Here is a 24113-nt window from a genome sequence, read left to right as displayed (position 1 = left end):
GAAAGAGCCAAGGGGCAGCTGACTGCCGGGGGTCAGGTTAACAGGACAGACAAAAGAGTGCTGAGGAGGTGGGATATCTCCAGTTCCATTAACTTTATAGCAGACAAGACCATGCATGGATCATAGATTAAGTATGTGAGCAGGACAACTCATCAGTTTTAAAGGACTCATTTAAGAAAAACTGGGTGCAAGACAAATGTCAAGAAATAACTGAAAACACAACACTATTCCAGCTTCAAAACAGCAATTGGTCATTCACACCTTAGATGCAGTCTTTGCTTAGTGTTTATTTGATGGAGCACCTGGGATTTGTTTTTTTGTTCCTGCCCAGCCAGTGCCAGTGCTTTATCTTCAAAGTTTAAATCTTTCTCCTTTAAATATGTACCAGAACTCCCAGCCTCCAAATAGAACTTTCTAAGAGGAATGTGATGAATTCTCCTCTTCATAATCAGACCTCAGAGCAAATCAGCCCAACTGCATTGAGCTTCACAGCGCAGTCACTACTCACAATAAGTTAGGGATATTGTGAGAGACTCAGTGGATGTCATACATACAGGGTTTGTTTCACTTCAGAGATTTTTGGGATAGGGAGGCAACTGTATTGAGGTGATAGACACACCTCATTTTGTTTTTTCCATGTAATGGTCTCACTGTGTACAGTGTGCCTTACATATTGGGGACAATACCAAAAAAATACTAAAAGACAACCCTTTTCAATGTGGCATCAATTTCAACATTCTGTGGGTATAAAAAGCTGGTATTGTCAGTAAGTAATTCCAAGTTCATCATTCAAACAGCCATGATCACACGACGTCAATTAACGGACGAGCAGCGCCACCTGGCCATAGCGCGCCTTCAGGTCGGTGGCAGGCAGTCAGATGTTGCTCGTGAACTTGGTGTGTCTCAAAGTGTCATCGGCAGACTTGCATCAAGACACAGAACTACTGGCAGAGTTTGTGACAGACCCAGGAGTGGAGCCCCACGAGTGACAGACCGCAACGATGACCAGTACCTAAGGACCTACGCACTCAGACATCGTTATGCAACTGCCACACAGCTGCAGGCCCGTTTACGAGATGTGAGGGGTACTAGGGTTTCCAGACAAACCATTCGCAACCGACTCCACCGCTCTGGCTTGAATGCCAGACGACCGTTGCATGTGATTCCACTGACATCAAGATACCGCCGTGAACGTTTGCAGTGCGCACAAGATCATGTGACCTGGACAATGCAGCAGTGGTCTACCGTCCTGTTCACTGATGAGTGTCGGGTCACCTTGCACAGAAATGATGGTCGTCAGCGTTGCTGGAGAAGGTGAGGTGAGCAATACGCCGAGGTCAACATGGTCCCCAGGGACGTTAACATTAGAGCTAGCCTGTTAGGTTACGTAACAAGGCTGGTAAACGTTGGCTGCGCTGTTTCTAACCTTGCTCTACATTCACTTTACTAGTCCCAGCGTCACCGTCACCACCTTTTTTTTTTTAAATATTTGTTAAGAAAATCTTTAAGGCCTCTATTTTCTTCTTCTCTTTTCTTTCCTTTTCTGAGCACCGGACTAGTGCTGACCGGACATTTTGAGCGTACTGAACTTCAAATCAAAGGGCAACATCAAATTTTGATCAGTGGCCAAACCATTTTTGTGTTGGGGGTGGGGGGGTTCTTGACAACTATTTCAAGGCAGAACCATAGAGAGAGAGAGTCGCGACACTCTTTGATGTCGCCGCTATGGCTGTCACGTGGTTCATGTAAACCCAATTAGTTCCTAAACATGCGCTGGCTGTCATGTTCTTCTATGGGACAGACAGCAGCGATTGCATTATTGAACGGTAAATATAAAATAAAACACACACCCAAGTACTTTTTCAGCTGTTATTACATTATTGCATTTTTGTTAATGTCAGTTTTGCATTTGGAGAGGCAGGGTGACAACGAAAAACTTACTTAGATAAGTTTTAGGCTACATGGAGAGAAAAGCTTAGTGTTCATGTTCGCATGGGTAGTAGGTAGCACTGGCTTTAGAGGCTCTAACTTAATTTTTCCATATCATTCATCTGATGGTAGACGTCTCACGATATTCATTTGAGCACAACTGGGCTGTATTAGGCTATTGATTCCCGTGATTTTGCTTATAAATTCCGATTCAGCTATTAGCTTACCTTCGTGATAACGCAAAGAGGTCTGCCATGGCGGTCCGTTCAGAATTCGCCTAGAAGCTAGCTCACTTCTTCTGATGAGTGGACACCCCCAGGACCACAACGCCAAACTCGCCAGTCCTAAAATTCCCGTTATTCCTAATTAAATAACCCTCGCTCAAATCACGAGTCACAACAATGCCTTGACATACGGGATAGCAATCTATCAGCATCTCATCAAGCATCAGCAAGTAGCGCTGGGAAAATTGTACACTAGCCAAGTGAACATGGAACAGGAACAGTACAACAAATTAAGTACAGCCAACACGTCACATAATGAAAAGTTAGTATATCCCAAAATTCAATTAAATAAAAGTTGCTATAAAGGTGGTAGCGATTCATTACCGAACTACCTTCACAGCAGGGGAAGTCGCGCTGGCTAATTAGCTAGCAGGCAATGCTAGAAAATTGGTTGAAACAACCAAGATAAAATATAAATAATTACGCTGTGCATATACAAATGAAGACCAGCAAGCATCGCAAAGGGCCTCTGACACAATATAGACAGTTGACAATTCAAAATAGGTCGATATTTCAGCAGCTTAGCTCTGGAACAACTCATTGCACAGCAATGTAAGTGAATGAGGTCGAACGCCCAAATGACAGTGTTTGGAACTAATCCGACTTTCAAATCCGGAAGTAGGCGGTTAAAAGCGCCGCCATTTTTTACAACGGAGGTCTATGGGAGTGTCGCAACTCTCTCTCTCGATGGCACTGTTTCAAGGACAATTAGGAAGAAAACAAATAAAAAGCTTTTATGTAACTCAAATATTACATATTTTTTCCACAAATATGCCTATTTTTTTAATTATTCCATAATTTAATGAGGGCCCAGTTCTGGGACCCCCTCTCTACCCTGGGCCCGGGACAGCAGACCCGTTTGTCCCCCCCCATCGGCGGGCGTATAATGTAAAATTATCATCACTGATTAATATGCTACTATCACTTCTGAAGGTGTTTTGTTAATTGTAAAATACAAATTGAATGACCATCTGTAATCTGTAGGTCACAAAACCACCCATGATGAAGCTGATTTTCCATACACTCCACTATATCTTGATTAAAGAATCTGAAAAAGCAGTTTCTCTTGTCAGACATATGTCGGATCACACTTTATCTGAAGACTTATAGCAAGTAAAGTCTTTATAGTGAGGCACTGAGAAAGACTTTGATCTGAGCACTCAACCGATTAATGTTTTACCTCACCAAAACAGGGAGTGATGGCCTTCATGTGTCAGTCTTTATCATGGATTTAAAACTTCACACCAGATCACCAAAGTATGAAACACAGCTGACAACATTTATGTCACCTCGTTGTATTACTAGTTCTTGTAATCATACAACTGACTGGTGTGCTGACACTTTAAAACAGATTTTAAACCAGTTTTATTGCAGGTATAATACTGAAACAACTTTTACTTAATTAACATAAAACAACAGCCATATATTAGTTTAACGAAACCTGACTTTGTGAACACTCGGTATTAGTGTTATCAGAGAGTTGTAACCTTTAAGTCCAGCACCTCCGACAGCTTTAAGAAGAGGTTAATATCTTTAGCGGTAGAGGGTAAAAGTGCAATTCGACCTAATGTCCATTTACAGTATGGTCTAAAATGTCAGGGCTTCAACATAGGACACACGAAACACCTCTAGTTAGCTTTGCTATTTTAGCATATGTGACACATCCCTTCACATTGATATTTCTGTTGCAGTGTTGGCTAATTCTCGACGCGCTTCGTCATTCATTTCAACTGTCCATGCTAACCGATCCGGCTTAATATTTGCCAAATTGGTGGAGTTAGCGTAACAAAAATTAACAGTCCCCGGCTATTCTGTTATCAGTGTAGTTACAATAAATGCTGTCATGACCTAAAGAAACAGAAACCACAATGTATACAAGTTCCCAAACCGATTCGATATTAAAACAAGCGCCCACATGGTCCTACTGCCTAATCACCTAACCTAACTTTCTTCCGCCGCAGTGAAAGTAACCCGGGTCGCAAGTGGCAAATATTTTAGTTCTTCTTTTTAAGTATACGGCTACAATTTAATTATTTGCTTCACACGCTTACCTTCGATCACGTTTATCTGCAAAAATACAATCGCTATGGAACATCACAGGCATCTGCTCGTAAATTAACGTGACGCATTAGGGACCGCCCATTCTCCTTGACGTGCCATCTTCACGTGCCTCTAGGAAATTAAACATTAAACCTTACCGCAAGCAAATAAAACGTTTTATTGCGTTCTGTTATTGCTAATACGATTTGAATAGTATGGCCGAAAATACTTAAATGGAGTTTGACAGAGTTTAAGCTGTTAAAGGATGTGCTATTGCATATGTTTTGGCATTATTTGAGACTAGTGTAAGACCAGTATGCTTTCAGATTTTCGATAACAAATCATAATTTCCGATATCTACGAAGGCAACACAACACAATTTTGGCGCCGGCCTGAAAAACATATTTATTTGTTACCACATGTTTTCTAATGGGAGGGACAGCACCATTTTGGGGTCCTACAAATCAAATGTCAAACAGCATAAAAATAAGGCTTTTATTAAAACAACGAATAAAATTTTGTTTGCCAACACACAAGCTAATTGAAGACCCATTTGGGATCCATAAAAGCCGACTCTTCTAAGAGAACCGAGAGTTGTTCGGCGCCACTCAGGGCTGCAAATTATTATTATTATTTTCTATTTTTATTTGTTTTGGGGCTTGCAGCAGCGCCAGCTCCAGCAGCGCCAGCTCCAGCAGGTGGCGCCCGAGGCAACCGCCTATATCGTCTATGCCTGAAGCCGGCTCTGGGCACGGAAGCTGTTTAGTACTTGTGTTCTGCGTTGTGGAACATGATAACGTTTCCTAATCAAGAACTCGTTCGTTTAATGTTCACAGTAGCGCTGGAGCAACTGGATATCGTCATCATGATAATTAATTATGGCCGCAAATTGATTCTGCAGATTCAGTGACAATATGCATCGCTCATCTTGCATAACACACACGCTGCCTGTAGCTTACCTGCCAATTTCTACGTTGAAATCAAGTACGAGTACATTTTGTCAGGAGCATCCTCCACTGCTTCCATCTGGCCAAATGACACATCTCCACTTTGACATTCACAAAGTGGTCTCGACACCATCCTCCATTTCTCCCACTGCGCATTCGTTAAAGCGCAGCTGCATAGGCTCCCACATCTCATCCCCCTCCTCCGGCTGGTAACTCATGTGTCTCACTGAATTAATAGTGACAAGAATAACGTCACAGGGGCGCGGATATGGCTGTATAAACACACTAGAAGTAATATCATGTGACTAATTTATATTTAACATATTTTCCTTTTCAACTGTGTTACACATAGTAAATAACAATAGAGGCATTTTATAATTATATAAAAGCAAATGGCTGCTATACAATTAACACCAGAGCTGAGTAACCATAATTCATCCCCTGGAAAAATCACCTCATGCCTCCTCTGTAAATTCTGTAAAAGACTCACATTGTGTGTCCAACATCGCTTGAAATTCCAAAGCAGAGCCAGTTTGTTTTTATTGTAAAACAACCGTAACAGTGAATCATAAAGGACAAGGTAAGTATTGAGCACATTGTAGACTTCTCTTTAAACACTGAAAACTCAACACAGTAAATAAACTCACTCTATGGGGGCTGGTTATTTTTGCAAAGAGAACAAGCTCCTTTGAAACGGGAATTACAGTTTTCTTACAACCTGGACCTTATTTCTGGCATAAAATATGATCGTTTACTCACCCATATAACTTTGGTGTCATTCGGAAGATATTTAGATACAGCGGAGCACCGTGTATCTCCATATAGTAAGAGTGACTGGGGCACCGAAACGCAGCCTCTAAATAACACATTATCTGCCACGAAACTTGCTTACCTGTAATTTGCTACTGCTAGTTTTTTGCAACATGGCTTAATATTTTTACGATTCTGAGGTTGTGGACGAGGACTTTGTTTATAATGGACGTCCCTTACTGTTTTGAGCCAGAGTATACGGATGAGGAGCTTGTTGAAAGGAGGATGTGGAGGCAGACAGAGGAACAGCTGGCGAAAGAACAACACAAAATATTGGTGAGATGAACGAGTTTCGTGGCAGATAATGCGTTATTGACAAGTTGCATTTCGGTGCCCCAGTCACTCCCACTATATGGATATATGCAGCTCTCCGCTGGATCTAAATATGTTCCGAACAATTCCAAATGACACCAAAGTTATATGGGCGAGTAAACAATCGTATTTTATGCCAGAAATAAGGTCCAGGTTGTAAAAAATGTACTGATCAGTTCCTCAGACGACCTGAGGACATTACTGAATAATTAAGTAAGAACATTATTTTTAATTTCACAAGAAATTTGATTACATGTTCAGCAAAGAGCACCACTGCTTCATCAGTCTGGTCACGGGCATAACGTGAGTGCAAAACTCAAACATGGATGAGGCCAGACACTCCACTTTAGATTATTGTGCCATCTCCCAGTGTGTTCTAAATTTACAGATAAATGCATATTAAATATGGCCCAACAAAAAGTACAATATTTTGTAGTCACTGACATTTGCTCTTTAACAAATACAGCATCCATGAAGCTGGTCCAGAAGTATGTATCTCGCTTGCGTTTCCTCTCAGTTTAGTTGTCTGATGATTGAGTTAATTTCTGATCCGCGGAAGCCAGGGTTTCCCAGGTCTTTTAGGAGCCCAGCTTTGTCCCTGGCAGCGTGACGAGCCACTGACAGCTTGAAAGGCAACAGGAAGTTGTTGGCGGCTCGGAAGCTCTTTCCAACAGAGTAGATCTCATGGATCAGATCCTCCAAACAGATGATGCCATGTTTCCCTGAGGAACAAGAGGAGGCAGGTGAGTGACAGGAAGGATGGCTTGGACAACACAGAGGTAAATTATGAACATTTCTATCTTTAGTGTACCCGCGCACCTGTGACAGTTGGCTTGTTTACCTGTAATTTGCCACTGCTAGTTTTTTGCAACATGACTGAATATTTTTCCGATTCTGAGGTATCATAACAGTAGCAAATTACAGGTTAACAAGCCAACCGTAGCGGATGAGGGGCGGCGCTCAGAGATGACATCATCCAGGTCAGAATACATCATCCGAGGTCTGTAGGTAAATCTACAGACCCTGGATGATGATAACATGTAACTCCGGACTCAACGGGGAGTAGCATTAGCGTATCATAACAAAATATTGGCAAAATAAACGAGTTTCGCAGTTGATAATGCGTTATTTAGAGGCTGCGTCTTGGTGCTCTCAGTACTCCCGCTACATGGACATACACTGATGTAATTATCTCCTGAACAAGTGCATATGAAACAAAAGTGATATTGGTGAGTAAACGATGGTATTTTATGCTAGAAATAAGGTCCAGGTTGTAAAAAAAAAAACAGTAGTTCCCCTTTAAACGATACATAAAGGAGACGCTTAAAGTTGATTCCGCAAGAATCTGAAATCCTATTCAGGGAACACGAATGATTAAACAGTTTCATTCATAAATCTAACTTGTCTGTGCTCGCTCTATACCACGCAAGAGACTGTGGAAGACTTAACAGCCAAAGCCAAGATTACATTTGTCACTGACATACCCATGTGTTGCTCAATGATGGTGTTGTCTGTGAGAGGGATTCTCCTCTTGCCTGTCCTGGTCTGACCTCTCTTCAGAATGAGTTCACGAACCGACTTCAAGTTGGGGAATCTATTGCAAAGATTAACAATTGTTAATAATATTTATCATTACAAACAAGATTAACCTTTACAGGACAACAGAATCACTCACCCCCAAGCCACATAGGGCTCCACCATCTTCATCATGGCAACAGAGGTCTTGTTAATTTTAACAAAGGCCCCACTGAAGAGCTTCCTCAGCCTCATCATCTGGACCACCTTCATAACTTTGGGACTGACACCTTTAATCCTAAGGGGAGAGGATTATGAACGTTCATGAAAATCAATAACATTTTGTAGGTCCCACTTCCAAAACAGCTCTCACCCAATCAAGACACGAACACAGGAACTTTGAGGTGTCCTGTGGAGCCTGGCAGTCAGATGCTGGCAATGCGATTCTATGGGGTAATGGGAGTTATGGGTGATGCCTCGATGGATCAGGCTGCTCCAGTGCACCCACAAATGCTCAACCCAATCGGGACCCGAGGAGTTTGGATGCCAGATGAACGCCTTGGACTGTCTGTTTTGTTCCCCAAGCTATTCCTGATGAGTTCTTTGCAGAGTGGTTGGGTGAAGGGTGCTCCAATCAATTGGATATTCCATCTAAATTATTCAATCGGCCATCTCTACAATGGCTAAATGGATGATGTATGAATCACAAAATCATTTCTGGACATAGACCCACAAAAGTAACACACAAACCCGCTCTTTGCTTTCTATATATGCTGACGGCTGCACATCTACTATCAGAGCCAGCCAAGTGGACAGCTGCCTGATCAAACAGGCAACATGTATCTACCTCTGTAATAGAAAAACGTAAAAGTACAGATTGTGAGCGACCTTTCAGCACTGCAAGCCATGCCGTAGACAAGAAAAAGTATGTATTTAGTTTCTTAGTCAACTAAGACTCTTTTTAATAATAATAAGAAAAAAAATAGTGATAATAATGAAGACCCTTTGTTCTTTCCACCGTCCTACTGGAATTTAAAGGAGTAAATAGATAAGACTGTTTCCTGTGCACATTTTCCTTTATTTAATTTTATAATTTGCTTTTAATGTGTACACTGTACTACTTTCTATGAATTATCCAGGATCAGTAAAAAAAAAAAAAAAAAAAAAAGACACATGGTTTTTATTCCAGTTTGGAGTGTACATAAATGATTCAAAATAAGAATTTTTTGAAGGGGCTTCAAACAGACACTGATCTGCATTGGCCACAAGAGCATTTAGTGATCGGCTGCAAAAATGTGGGTTGGATCTTTGCTAAGCAGGGTTTATAGCCCTGCTGAAGGACTACACTGGCACTGGGGCTGGGGCTTGCTTAGTCTTCATCTACGAGTTGTACAAGCTATCCTCTCAATACTACATCATCGGTGCACACGTGACCTAGAACATGGATTCCCAAAGTGTGTGCGAGCTGAAAAATGTAATGGTGGAGCAGAAGTCACCTTCTTCTACGCACTGTACGCTAATGCTATTCCCCGTTGAGTCCGGAGTTACCTGTACCTCAGCCATGCTGCAAAAATCTAGCCTGACGTAGCCATACTCAATTCTAGTCAGAATGTGAGTCTGATACCGCTCCATTGGGCTGTGATTATGGGGCGTGTTTCAACCGAACCAGGAAAAAAAATGCCTCTGCACTCAATTGGATAGACCTATAACCAATCAGAGTCACGTGTGTGACGTATGTTAAGCGACGCATAGTTGTCAACAGAACTCAACTGCACGCACGCTGGAAGAAGTAGAAGAAGAAGATGAGTGTAAACGATTTTTGCCGGTGTTGTAAAAAGAATTTAAGGATACACGGAGTACTTACCAACACGGCCATCATTTTTGAGATAAATATTAAAGGTGAATGCGTATACGAACAAGTTCTCAGTTTAGGATTACATCTCCACAAAACAGCAAACAAATCGTGTCACATTTGTCGGTCCTGTCAGTCCTTAATAACACGGTTGGGACGCGACATGCCGGTGTTTAAAAAATGGCCAGCTGATAAATTAAACTTTTGCCGAATCCCGTATGAAGGACGGCAAAAACATCTTTCCGATTAACAAATGCCTTGATCGCATTTATCTGTTCCTCTTTTAAAATTAATGCGCTGTCGATATCTTCTAGAACAGACTCGATGGCAGAATCTACACATCTCAGTTCTCCAGCGGCAGCCATCTTTGTTGTAAACAAATTCAACCCAAGCGCTCTTTGGTGTAGGGGAACCAGTCGTCCTCTCAACTCTCCCCCTCTCTGGAATTTAAATTTACGAAGTTGTTTTGCAGAAGAACTCTTCTAACAGATCAACCTTTTACACCTTAGCCATAAAGGTGCCATGTCTAAACACTGAACAGACCCACGCTATCGGACCTCCCTAATGCTGAGGACGTCATCTGAGCCAAAAAGACAGATTTACACTTCTTGTGGAATTTCCCACTCTTGTTTCTGAACTAATTAGTCCTGAATCAAAAGAACATCAACGCGATGTCAGGAACTACAAAGAATGAATTAATTGACTCCTATGGACAAAGTCTAGAAGCCTTAATGTGATGTTCAATTATGTTTTAAACTTGTGATGTACTAATTTTCCTTTTTCAGAGACACATGCAAACATACCATTTTAACAGGTTTTGCCCCCTCTCCGAGAATGACCAAGAGAGTGAAACGCTGATAAGCCGGTCGTAAATAACTTTCTTTCCCCAGAACCAGACTCTGATCTGCATTTTCGTCTGAAAAGCACCTAAGTTTTATAATATGACTATCGAAAATGTAATAACCTGGTAAGTTATATATTATTGTTCTGGAAGTGCTTACGATCACAATGAGACGATTTTGATCATTGTACGATAAAGCTAGCCCAAATTCACATAATTTGTCACAGTAAGGATGGATCAACATTGCCATCAAGTGGCTATCTTTAAAAGTATTTTCTCTCTTTTAATCAATTGTTGAAGTTAAAGAATGTAGAACCTTGGGTATGTTCTTATACTAATAGTAGCTATTAGTTGAAATCATAACTGTTGGAATTGTTATTTTAGAAACCTCAACCTTTTATTATTAGCAAAATGTCAATGTAAAGAGAACTTGAGTTTATTAATTTATTGATGTTTTTGAGTTACTTTGATGTAGTCATTCTGATACGTCATCTTGTCATGTTGTAATGTTGAGTGTTGTCGCATACGAAAAACATTGCTAACGAGTCATGATGAGTGATGGAATGGTTAAATTAAATAATATAAAATAGGTTAAGAAGATCAGGCAATAAGCATCTCGAAACAAAGGAGAAGGCGTTATCTTCTCTTTCCGCACGAAGATTCTGGAAACCCGATCCAAACACGCCCTGAATAATTAACTCATAAAACCAGAGAGACGCACCCATTTCTCCGCACTTTAGGACTTTTATACTTTCGCTCTTTCGCCGCACTTTCTCCGCACTTTCAACTCTCCACTTTCTGTTTACGTTTTACTTAGTCTTCTTCTTTACGTACTTAGTCACGTTTATACTTAGTAACTTTAAGAACAACTTGAATATTGACAATACGGTCCTTTTCAAGCTCTGTTTGTTTCTCGTCGGATGTTTTTCCCGACGTACGATTTTTATAGTGACTTAAATATTTTTCTAGCTTTACTCATTTTTATACTCTACGAACCGAAGTACTAACCAACATCGTTTATAAGTTAGCCAGCGTAGTCAGCTGGGATATCAGAGAAAGACCCAATCTCTTCGACGGATCAAGAAATCAAGAAGCTGTTGCCATAGCAACGACATCAAGAAGACGTGACGATCCGACTTCTTTCTTCAAACACAAAGACATTGCCAAGTGTCATCTGCCTTTGACTGAACACCTACAACGCTCTCAAGCAAAGCTGGGTGTTGGAGTTGCAGACCAAGCAACAAGTCCTGTCTACCGGTCCCAGAGAGACCTGCATCAGCTGTGCCGTTTCGTCACTGACCACCTCGTCACACCGACGCTCCTCCATCATCTCGTCACACCGACGCTCCGCCATCACCGACGCCGAGAAGACTCTACGGAAAAGTAGGCTTAATCGTTCCTACCGCTTAAGACAAAGAGTTGGTGTCACTACTTTGAAACTCCCTACTAACATCTTTTAGAGAAGATTGATTAGATTAGGTATCAAATCCATTCCCTTTAGTTTAGGACTTAAACACCTCCATCTCTCACCATCGCTCCAGAAATTAACTATTTCATACCTTATTATATTCGTTCATTTGATTACACTCCTATATTCTATTAGTCCCTCATTTATTCATAGTTGTCACTTCATTAAATAAATATTTGTTCACACTTAAGAAGTTGTTTGTGATGTTGTTTTACGGCAGAGAATGACTGGTACAAATTGTAGTAAAGGATTCACTCCTTCAGATATGCAAATTATTGAACTGAGACTGATAAATTGATTTAAACCGTGTTCTTCCTACGATAACAGGAGGTGGTGCCCTAACGAGACATTTAAAATGGTGTAGACTACCCTACATTGGTGTCGTGGTTGATTACGTTACTGTTGATCATCTGTCCATCATCGTATAAAGCCTGCCCTGAGAATCTGATTGGTACGAACAGCTCCTGTTCGAGCATAATTGCGCCTTAACGGAGCGATGCCAGACTGAACTTCCAGACCTCAAATGTTGTGGGCGGGACTAAGTTCGGCTGGCACCCAGGCTAGCAAAAATCTAGCAGTAGCAAATTACAGATAAGCAAGCCGACTGTCGTGGGTGCACACGGCACTCCGATATGACATCATCCAGGTCAGAAGACATCATCGGGGGTCTGTAGGTCAATCTACAGACGCCGAATGATGACAACAGGGAACTCAATGGGGAATAGCACTAGCGTATGATAACAAAATATTGGTGAAATGAACTAATTAATTATCTCCCAAACGACTACAAATTACACAAAATTATATGGGTGAGTGTTAAGTGCGCAGATGCTGACTTGAGCGGCCGCTTGTTGCTGGTGCTCCCGACCGACTTTCTAACTTTTGTAAATATTTCTTTGAAACTTTTTCTTCTTAGCACGCAAATATACTGTATATTTATTAGTTTCTTTGTTTTATAAAGATGCTTCTCAGAGGACTTTTATTCACTTACCTGATCACAACGGGACTATTGTCTGGAGAGCATTTTGCGTTCGGACAAGAACGGGACACAGCCATTGTTTACAGTTTGACCTGAGACACGCCGGCAAACATCATGGCTACCCCACAGATCTCATCCCCGAGGAGATAAAGAGGAAGCGATGGGGGAGAAGAGGTAAGGGATGGAGGACGAGGCAGAAGAAAGCAGCGGCGAGGAGGGAGCGAAAGAGATTTAAGGGGGACTTGCCATTTTTGTCAACAACAGGTGGTGTAACCCAAACCATATCACCATCAAGGAACATGTTATTGCCGTCACGGTTTACATCCCACCATCTGCGAACCCGACGGTGGCATGTGACGTCATTCACGGTGTCATTGCAAAACTACAGACTAAACATCTGAATGCGCTGATAGTAATCTCTGGTGACTTCAATCATGTCTCTATGACAAATACACTGACTAATTTTACACAGTACGTTGACTGCCCAACCAGAGAGGAGAGGACACTGGATTTGCTGTATGCTAACGTGAGGGATGCATATAGATCTTACCCCCTTCCCCCCCTGGGCAAGTCAGACCACAGCCTGGTTTATTCAATTCAAAGTTTATTGGTCACATGTTTTGTAAAAAAGAGCATTCTTTACATACAGTGAAATTAAAAAGGGGTAAAGCAATCTGTCTGTCACTGTGCAAAATACTTTTATAAATAGTTAATTTACCTCAAATCCTGCTATGTGCCCCTGTTTAGGAGACAACCAGTCACCACCAAAACAGTGAAAAGGTGGTCTGAGGAGGCCTACCACTCACTGCAGGACTGTTTTGAACTAACGGACTGGAGTACACTCAGTGAGCCACATGGAGAGGACATTGACGGGCTTACGGAGTGTACAACTTTTTATATAAACTTCTGTGCGGATTGCATTGTCTCAACAAAGACTGTCTACCGTTATTCAAACAAAAAGCCATGGGTAACAAGTGGACCTCAAAGACATATTGAATGCCAAGATGAGGGCTTCTAGAACCGTGAGGAGCTGAAAGTGATTCAGAGGGACCTGAAGGCAAAAATCAGAGAGACTAAGGAATCATACAGGAGGAAGCTGGAGGGGAAACTCCAGCAGAACAATGTGAGGGAGGTATGGAGAGGCATGCGAAACATCACTGGTTTCAAACCAGCTGGCAGTGGAGCAGAGCGAGGGCCAATGAACTAAACCTCTTTTTCAACAGATTTGACACAGTGGACCCCACCCACAACCCCCTTTGTGAGCTGCCCATCAACATTAACACCAACGATGGCGTCACCATACCCTCCCCCGCCTCGCAGTGCTCCTACTCCTATTGATGGCCCTGCTCCCCCCACCGTCACCTCCTCCAACAGCCCTCTCCAGAGGCATAGCAGCAACCCCCCACCAAGGACAACAACGACCAGCTGTGAAGCTGGCCTCACCTGGCCAGGTGAGGAGACGGCTGAGGACACTCCATGTAAGAAGGCTGCAGGCCCGGATGGCGTCTGTCCCAGAGTGCTTAGGGCCTGTGCCACCCAGCTGTGTGGTCTTTCAACTGGTCGATATCTATCGCGATAGACACGTGATCAATATCAATAGAAAATACGTTCGATAGAATGTTTGATAATTTCACTTGAACTCCATTAGAGAAAAATAGGAAGAAAACCCCGAGCCAGAACTGCAAGTCATTCTGGGGGATGTAGGCAGAGGAACGCCTCTCGACGCATCACGGCCCAGCTAAGCCAGGTTGGTGGCATCAACAACTAGGGCTGAATGATTAATTGTATTTGCGATAATATCGTCATATGATAAAACGCGATTTTCTAACCGCAACTTGCGCGATTACAAGATGGTCATGTGACGCGAGCAACGCGGACGATGTCTTCTGCCCTGGACGATGTCTCCGAGCGGCATGCGCACCCGCGATGGTCAGCTTGTTTACCTATAATTTGCTAGTTTTTTGCAACATGGCTGAATATTTGTCCGACTCTGAGGTTGTGGACGAACCATGGCAGTAGCAAATTACAGGTAAACAAGCCGACCATAGCGGGTGCGCACGCACTCAGAGCTGACATCATCCAGGTCAGAAGACATGATGTTTTTTTGTTTGTTTTTTTTTAACAACTTTATTGATATGTGCAACAATTTACAAATTTTTCTTATTTTCTTATTATTATTAACACGACAGAAAATTATAAAATAGTAACATACTCAAATTGTACAAATGTAAATCTTATAATAATATAAGAAGAATATAAGAAGACATGATGTTAACAGGTAACTCCGGACTCCAGGGAATAGCACTAGCATACGATAAGTATTGGCAGAATGAACGGGTTTCGCTGCAGATAATGTGTTATTTAGAGGCTATGTTTCGATGCCCTGACCACTCCCTCTATATTGATATACGTTGATCTAATTATCCCCTGAACAAGTGCAAATGAAACAAAAGTGATATTGGTGAGTAAACGATGGTATTTTATGCTAGAAATACAGTCCAGGTTGTAAAAAACAGTAGTTCCCCTTTAAATGCACGGTGGCAAAGCCACAGATGTTTCTGTAATGAGCAGTTAAATAAAAATGTCATTTATTTCAAGTCATACATCTTTTAATTTAATTCTAACAAATAGGCCCAGCCTATGGGAAAAAACATTTTATACTGAATGTATCTAATATTGTGTTGTTCATATTTAAATCATTCATTATGTTTTGTTGGGAAAAAGAGGATAAAATAAAAAAAATAAATAAAAAATCGCATATTAAATCACAATCGCAATATTGGGGGAAAAAATCGCAATTATTTTTCCAAATCGTTCAGCCCCATCAACAACAAAAAAAAAGAACGGCGTGGAGTGAAAGGAGAATATGAGTGCGACAGCGCGAGAGGAAATTGTAGATAAAAAAGGAGCGGTTATGAGTCGGTTAAGTTTCGTTTCTCTGCATATTGTGCATAAGCGAGTGAGTGTCTGAGTGCCTTAGTTTGCTAGTGGTCAAGTTGGGTAGTACGTTTTGTTTCTCTGCCGAGAAGAGATGTAAGATGTTTGGATGGTGCCATTTATTGATTGTACACTGAACAAAAATATAAATGCAACACTTTTATTTTTGCCCCCATTTTTCATTAGCTGAACTCAAAGATCTAAAACATTTTCTATATACACAAAATAACCATTTCTCTCAAATATTGTTCACAAATCTGTGTAAATCCGTGATAGTGAGCACTTCTCCTTTGCCGAGATAATCCATCCCACCTCACAGGTGTGGCATATCAAGATGCTGATTAGACAGCATGACTATTGCACAGGTGTGCCTTAGGCAGGCCACAATAAAAGGCCACTCTGAAACGTGCGGTTTTGTTTTATTGGGCATCAGAAAACCGCTCACCCACACGACGCCACACACGCTGTCTGCCATCTGCCCTGAACAGTGAAAACCGGGATTCATCCGTGAAGAGAACACTTCTCCAACGTGCCAGAAGCCATCGAATGTGAGCATTTGCCCACTCAAGTCGGTTACGACGACAAACTGGAGTCAGGTCGAGACCCCGATGAGGACGACGAGCATGCAGATGAGCTTCGGTTTCTGACAGTTTGTGCAGAAATTCTTTGGTTATGCAAACCGATTGTTGCAGCAGCTGTCCAAGTGGCTGGTCTCAGACGATCTTGGAGGTGAACATGCTGGATGTGGAGGTCCTGGGCTGGTGTGGTTACACGTGGTGTGCGGTTGTGAGGTCGGTTGGATGTACTGCCAAATTCTCTGAAACGCCTTTGGAGACGGCTTATGGTAGAGAAATGAACATTCAATTCACGGGCAACAGCTCTGGTGGACATTCCAATTGACATTGCATGTCAACTGCACACTCCCTCAAAACTTGCGACATCTGTGGCATTGTGCTGTGTGATAAAACTGAACATTTTAGAGTGGCCTTTTATTGTGGTCTGCCTAAGGCACACCTGTGCAATATTCATGCTGTCTAATCAGCATCTTGATATGCCACACCTGTGAGGTGGGATGGATTATTTTGGCAAAGGAGAAGTGCTCACTATCACAGATTTACACAGATTTGTGAACAATATTTGAGAGAAATGGTTATTTTGTGTATATAAAAAATATTTTAGATCTTTGAGTTCAGCTAATGAAAAATGGGAGCAAAAACAAAAGTGTTGCATTTATATTTTTGTCAAGTGTATATCAATCAAATGTGGTAGGACTCAACTGAGCCGGTTAAACAGACATCTAGATTCATGATTCTTGAGTCGTCTTTGATGGTCGGTTATATGAGCCAAATCTTTTTTCCACCGCTACTGAATATTAATTAAAAATGAATGAAAATTAAATGCTATTGAATATGTCATTATCATTTTAAAAAAATGAAAGTGACGGATAAAAATGGGTTATGACGGGATTTTTATGACCCAGTCAGTCAAAATGACAGACAACGAAAAAGTCTAGCGCAACCTCTGATCAAGAGGTACACAGCAGCAGTGCCATACGACAAAACATCAAAGCGATATAAAGAAATAACGGATGCAGTGGCATATCATTTAGCAAAGGACATGCTCCTGTTCAGCACAGTTGAGAAGTCTGGGTAGAATAGGTTAAAAAATCGAATCTATAATTATTGATATCGACTGATACAAAAGTTGATACAGTTGAAGCCCATAACCCATAACATAAACATTTTTTCCTGTTTTAGGTCAGTTAGGATTACTAAAATTATTTCTATTTGCTAAATGCCACGATAATGAGAGAGAGATTACTTTCTTCAAAGTCACAAGTTTACATACCTTTCCTTAGTATTTGGTAGCATTGCCTTTAAACTGTATGACTTGGGTCCAACGCTTTGGGCCAGGGCCGGATTTTGCTATGGGCAATGTGGGCGACCGTCCAGGGCACAATCTATGTGAGGGCGCCCTCAAAAAAAGTCAAACCAAAACTCGCCAGTTTTCTAGACTACCGCTCATTTCCATGTCAAATTAGTGGAGTGGGCGCTGGGGCGCCCTCATTTGTCACGTCATCTTGCTGCTGAGAGTCATACAGGTTGTTTGTGTGTCAGAAGAGGCAAGGAGGAGGGGGGCGAGGGACGGACTGATCCCAGGCCACACAACACAAACTGTTTCCAAATAAATTGTATTTCATTCCTAAAATTAACATAGACCCATATACCATTAATGCAAAAGTTAATGATGTTGAGTCTTCATCTTCATCATGGATCAAAGTAAAAGATCAAAGAAGCCATCAGGTGCCCAGTTCAGAAAAAGAAGATAAAGGTATGCAGATTTCTATGAGTGACGTGAGTGACAGTAGGCTATAGGCTATTTATTAGCCTCTTGCTAATATGTTGCTATTAGCCACAGAAGACAACTGTATTTGGTTTTTAATTTTGCTGAACTAGCAACTATTAGCATTGCACAACAGATTTCGTATGATGATGTGATTGATGATTTTGCATCAAAGAAGGCTAGAAAAGTCAAGTTTTAGATTGCATTTCACACCTGCTGTTAATGTTAATGCCAGTTGCAAACAGGGTGAAAAACCCAGGTTGAAAAATCTGATACAGTCTGAGCACTGAATTCAGATTATGTTAATTATCTGCTGTTTCTCTATGTGGTGTGTTATCATAACTGGAACTGTTCAGATGGTATTAGGATGATGCAAAACAAAACTCGTATGTAAAATACGAAATTGTTTACTGCGGGAATCTTTTTTTATGTAGTTATTTATTTATTTTTTAGCTTTCTTCAGGGATTTTTCAAGCATGGTTATTAGATCCTGTGATGAAGGATTTGTGCAATTTACACTGGTGTTTATATACTGTATTTCATTTAGTTATCTTGTATTTTCTCTGTTCTTGTTACTTTTTTGTATTTAAGATTATATATAATAAAATCATACAAATAATATAATATATTGTTTTGTTGGTGGCGGGGTTTGGGGGTAAGTCTTTTTTTTATTTTTTTCCGGGGTGGGGGTGGGGCGGCCAAGGGATGGTTCGCCCAGGGCGTAAATCTAGCCAGGACCGCCTCTGCTTTGGGCATCCTTCCACAAGCTTCTTGCAATAGTCTGCTGGAATTCTGGTCCATTCCTCCTGACAGAACTTGTGTAACTGAGTCAGGGTTGTAGGCCACCTCGCTCACACACGCCTTTTCAGATCTGCCCACAAATTTTCTATGGGCTTGAGATCATTGTCCATTGCGCCCAAGCTTTAACTTCCTGGTTGATGTCTTGAGATGTTGCTTCAATAATGTTCTTTCCTCATGATGCCGTTTATTTTATGAAGTGCACCAGTTTCTCCTGCGGCTAAACAGCCCCACAACTTGATGCTACCACCCCCATACTTCACAGTTGGGATGGTGTTCTCAGGCTTACAAGCTTCCCCTTTTTCCTCCAAATGTAACGATGGTCATTATGGCCAAACAGTTCCAGTTTTAGTTTCAGACCACAGGACAAGTCTCCAAAAATGAAGGTCTTTGTCCCTGTGTGCATTTGTAAACTGTAATCTGACTTTTTTATGTTGCTTTTGGAGTAATGGCTTCTTCTTCGCTGAGTGGCCTTTCAGTCCATGTCGGTACAGGACTCGTTTCACTGTGGATAATGACACTCTCTTACCAGCTTTAGCCATCATCTGACAAGGTCTTTAGCTTTTGTTCTGGGGTTGATTCGCACGTTTCGGACCAAAACATGTTCATCTCTGGGACATAGAAACCGTCTCCTTCCTGAGAGGTATGATGACTGGACATTCCCATGGTGTCTATACTTGCATATAATTGTTAGAACAGATGAACGTGGCATCTTCAAGCATCTGGAAATTGTACCCAAGGAGGAACCAGATTTGTGGAGCTCCACAATTCTCTTCCTGATATCTTGGTTGATTTCTTTTGATTTTCCCATGATGTCAAACAAGGAAGCAGTGTGTTTGAGGTGTAGCCTTAAAATACATCCACAGGTGTGTCTCCAATTAACTCAAATGTTGTCTGTTAACCTATCATAAGCTATCAAAGCCATGACATCATCATCAGGGCTTTCCTTCATTGTTTAAAGACATAGTAATCTTTGTGTATGTAAACTTCTGACTTTGAAGAAAGTAATAAAAAATTCTCTAAGAAATTCTCTCTCTGATTATTGTGGCATTTAGCAAATAGAAATAGTTTTAGTAATCCTAACGAACCTAAAACAGGAGAGGTTTAGTCTGATTATTTTTAATACTTGTGCAATACTGTTTCTTTTACTTTATTTTTTATATATTTTTGTATTACTTTTATTCTATTGTATTTGCTCTGTCAACTAGCAACTGTAACTTTAGGGGAGCAACAGCAACAGCAACAAAACAATTTCCTTGAAGTATTAATAAAGGATTCTGATTCTGACTTTATGCCAGAAATAAGGTCCATTTGTAAAAAAACAGTAGTTCCCCTTTAGCGCGGCTGAAAATAGTATCACATTTTCCCCAGCTTATCTGCTTTCTGCCTATGAGCCTGTCATCCATGCTCTTTGCTCTTAAAGTGGAAGCTTGTGCGTAACTTTGTTGCATTATATTGAAAATTTTACAGTATTTCAGTGTAATTCAAATGCGAGAGCGCATTGTTGTGATCGTGACTCCTTTCTAATGCGTGTGTGTTCTGGTCATTTGAGCATGATTAAACATGCCGCCTTTGATATGGCTATAAAACAAGCCTGTTCCTTTTTTTTTTTTTTTTTTTAAGGTGTTGGGGATTGGGGCTGCGTCAACCCTGTTGGGACATAGAAGGTGGTGCGCGGCCAAAAAAGTTTGGGAACCGCTGATCTAGAAGAATACAAGTAAGAAGAGTAAAGCCTTTATGAATCTCCTGGATAGGACATGTTGTTTATTTAATATTTTTGGACTCAGATTGGCTGATATATTGGCTGAATATTAGAAGATCTGTATCGGATCCTTCATATATACTTCATAAACCTTTTTCAGTTGTAACATTTCATGTCATGTCTTTGTACTTTATCCATTTACATACAATGTTCAAAACTATAAACTGACCTGAGATCAGTCTGAACTATAAACTGTCCCAAGATCACACTGAACTATAATGAACTATGAACTGATTTTTTATTTTTTTCCAAATCACAGCATTCCAATGTGTTTGGAAACAGGACTGGGATTCTGTATTGGTATCTGACCAAATATCTATGATGAACACATAAACGATTATAAAAACCAACTACTCACTCTCTGATGCGGACAGCGAAGGCTAGCTTGTTCTTAGCAGGAGGCAGAGGAGCAGGTGGTCTGTGTTCAGACCTGCGAATGCGAGTATCATCGCGATGCTTCCTGTGACTGTCCTTCAAGAAATCCTCCAAACGCTTGAATTTGAGTGGTTTGCCCCTTGATATCTGCAATTAAAGATACGTAGTGTAATCACAGTTGGAGTATTTGTTTCGGAAGAGTCAAATTCGGTTAAGCTGAGTAATAATGAATAAATTACTAAATAATTCCAAGAAAAAACAAAATAACTTACCTTCCTCTTCTCAAGCAGCACAAGCTTGGCTTGTGTGGCTTTAATGGCCTGGTAAGATTTCCTCTTTTTCAGGAGATACTCGGGGACTAACTTGATCACCTTTTTCGATCTGACGATAGAACACAGAAAAGCGAAGTCAACTAAGATAGCCTTCGAGAAAAGATTTTCCTGGTTGATTTTACAACTGTCAAAGTTTTTTTTGAACATGTTAAGAGAAAAACGTTAGAAAATAGGTTGTCATCTGTTTCCACACAGAGCGAATCAGGTATACTACATCTGACTGGTTGATGGTGGATTCCTTGCCATAGCCAGGGTTGGGGAGTAACGGATTACATGTAACGGCGTTACGTATTTAAAATACAAAATCAGAGTAACTGTATTCTGTTACAGTTAAATTTGCTGTATTCTGAATACAGTTACTTTCTCAAAAAAATGGATTACTTAGGGATTACTTTACGGAACTAAACACAGGTTGCACTGTGTGGATGCAGGTGGCATTATGTGCGCAGTTACACTGCAAGTCAATGTGCGAGAGGACTTTCCACACACAACTGAATGACAATGGCAGAGGATGATAAAAACGACCTGGAGGAAGACAAAAATGCATTTTTGGAAATTTAGAGAACATTTTACGCATCATCACAGTGCAGTGGAAGCTTTGTTTACCATCAACGAAGCTGCTTTCAGCATCGTCTAAGCTGAAGAAGCATCACAAGGTAAGTTGACTAATTAAGTGAGTTGCTAACTATTAATCGAGCTCTGCCGGTTCAGAGTGTTCACATGCGGGAAAGAAAGAAGGGTTAATGTCCACTGGCTCCCATGTTGCTTGTCCTACACTCACAAACAAGGCCTATTTTAAATTGTGTATAATTCTGCATTAATGTTAGCGGCTCAGAGGCTGTATTTTTAACAGTATTGAGTATCATGAGAAAGCTGCTCTATTTTAATATACTAATTTTATGTGCTTGGTGAATTTTTTAAAATCATTTAAATATTGCTGGGTGTTTGTACATGCCAGCAGCCTACCATTTAGTCCATAAATGTATTGCCACCACTAGGTTGGTTCTTACCATAATCTGGTTTGGCTGATGAAGATATTATGTTCATCAGCACTGGGCTAATTATCTAACATTATTGTATTTTTCAAGCATTAAAATGTACCTAATCAACTGATTGTGATTCTTTTTTTCCAGTCTGTTTGTATTTATTTATTTTTATCTATATTCAGAGAAAGCACCTCATAGCCATGCAGAGGACAGCAGCCAAAAGGACTGAAAAAATGATGACTGCTGATGACGGTAACAAATGCAGCACCACTACCAGTACAACTTTTGGAACCCATCAGAAGCAAGCAAAGCTCATCGCAGTACCTGCCACCACTACCCACAGCAAAGTAAACGCTAATTTTTGACTTTGTGATTGGCAGTGCACAACCTTACTTCCATAAACTGAAGGAATCAGTGGTGGGGAAACGCCCATGTGCAGGAAGACTCTGATGCAGCACACTGACAAAGCGTCACCTTTTGACCATGCATAATGTGTTTGCTGTGAGTTCACAAAGTGCATGATTGCACCCTGTATTGTTCTCAGTGCAGTTGCAATTTTTATTTTATGCACATTCAAAGCATGTTTTTGCTTTGTTATACACCTGCTTGTTAAAGCAGCCATGTTGCATTTAATTTCCCTCATTTCTGAGCTGTGGAAATTAATAAAGGTAAAGGAAATTAAATTGAAGACTATTGACTCTTGGATGCCACTTTTCTTGAAATAGTATCAGTTGCAGGACAAAACGCACCACATTTGTGTTTTGTATACTTGCATAACCTTTTCTCTGAAGACAGTAATTAGATCGTTCTCTAAAGCATGTGTTCAGTGTGCCAGATAAACACGCACAACTAGACGATTTTGAAGTGAGCTAAAAGTAATCCAAAAGAATTTAGAATACATTAGTTTACTTGAGTAATCCAAGGGAATAGGACATGTAATCAGTAATCTGTAGGGGAATACATTTTAAAAGTAACCCTCCCAACACTGGCCATAGCGTTATTCAAACATAAAATAAAAACGTGTAGCGCGTGTGCTGTCAGCTACAAAAATGCCATTTCATTTTCACATTCAAGCAGTTCTGAATATTAACAATTAAAAGTCAAATGCATAGTAGTTTTTACACGCCTAAATCCATGTGAAATTAAGATACTTGCAGTGTGCTGTTTTGCTCATCAACACTTTAAATACAGGCCTTGAACGAATTAGCAATGTTTGTATTTTGTTGAAAGACTACAAACAATACAAGCACATATATACGAAGATCGGATGGACTAAGATTTGATTAAAAAGAAAAACATACTCAGCTTCGGCCATGGTGAAATCGGAACAAGCAGTTGTCGCTTGAATATTACGTCATAAGATTGAACGTCGTGCTACGTCCAATACTGCCACGCTGCGGTCAGTGAGTCATACACGCTTTCTTCCCCTTGCCATTATTAGTTAATTAAACATTTACAATGTTTCCCATAGTGTTAATATAATATTATGTCGTAATTTACTCCGCCATGTTGTCATAACGAATTGGAAAAAGTTTTTATTATATTTTGAACAACGTTATGCTTGGGTTATTTTTCCTATTGCTACCGAAAGCATCTCTCCCTC

The 24113-nt window shown here is 40.7% G+C and overlaps 1 protein-coding gene across 1 annotated transcript; it reads right to left on the bottom strand.

The window, feature by feature from the left end:
- Positions 1 to 5722: 5722 nt before the first annotated feature.
- rpl7l1 (ribosomal protein L7-like 1) lies at positions 5723 to 23857 on the bottom strand. The gene is made up of 6 exons (XM_084560783.1): positions 23812 to 23857; positions 21465 to 21573; positions 21176 to 21339; positions 7998 to 8135; positions 7807 to 7916; positions 5723 to 7044 (listed from the first exon to the last, which is right to left on the bottom strand). The coding sequence occupies exons 1-6, from the start codon at positions 23823 to 23825 to the stop codon at positions 6836 to 6838; spliced, it is 744 nt and encodes a 247-aa protein (XP_084416909.1). The 5' UTR covers positions 23826 to 23857; the 3' UTR covers positions 5723 to 6835.
- Between the last annotated feature and the right edge of the window lie 256 nt (positions 23858 to 24113).

The sequence above is a fragment of the Chelon labrosus genome (genome assembly GCF_963514085.1).
Source record: "Chelon labrosus genome assembly, chromosome: 14".
Lineage (NCBI taxonomy): Eukaryota > Metazoa > Chordata > Actinopteri > Mugiliformes > Mugilidae > Chelon > Chelon labrosus.
This window is presented reverse-complemented; position numbering and strand designations above follow the sequence as displayed.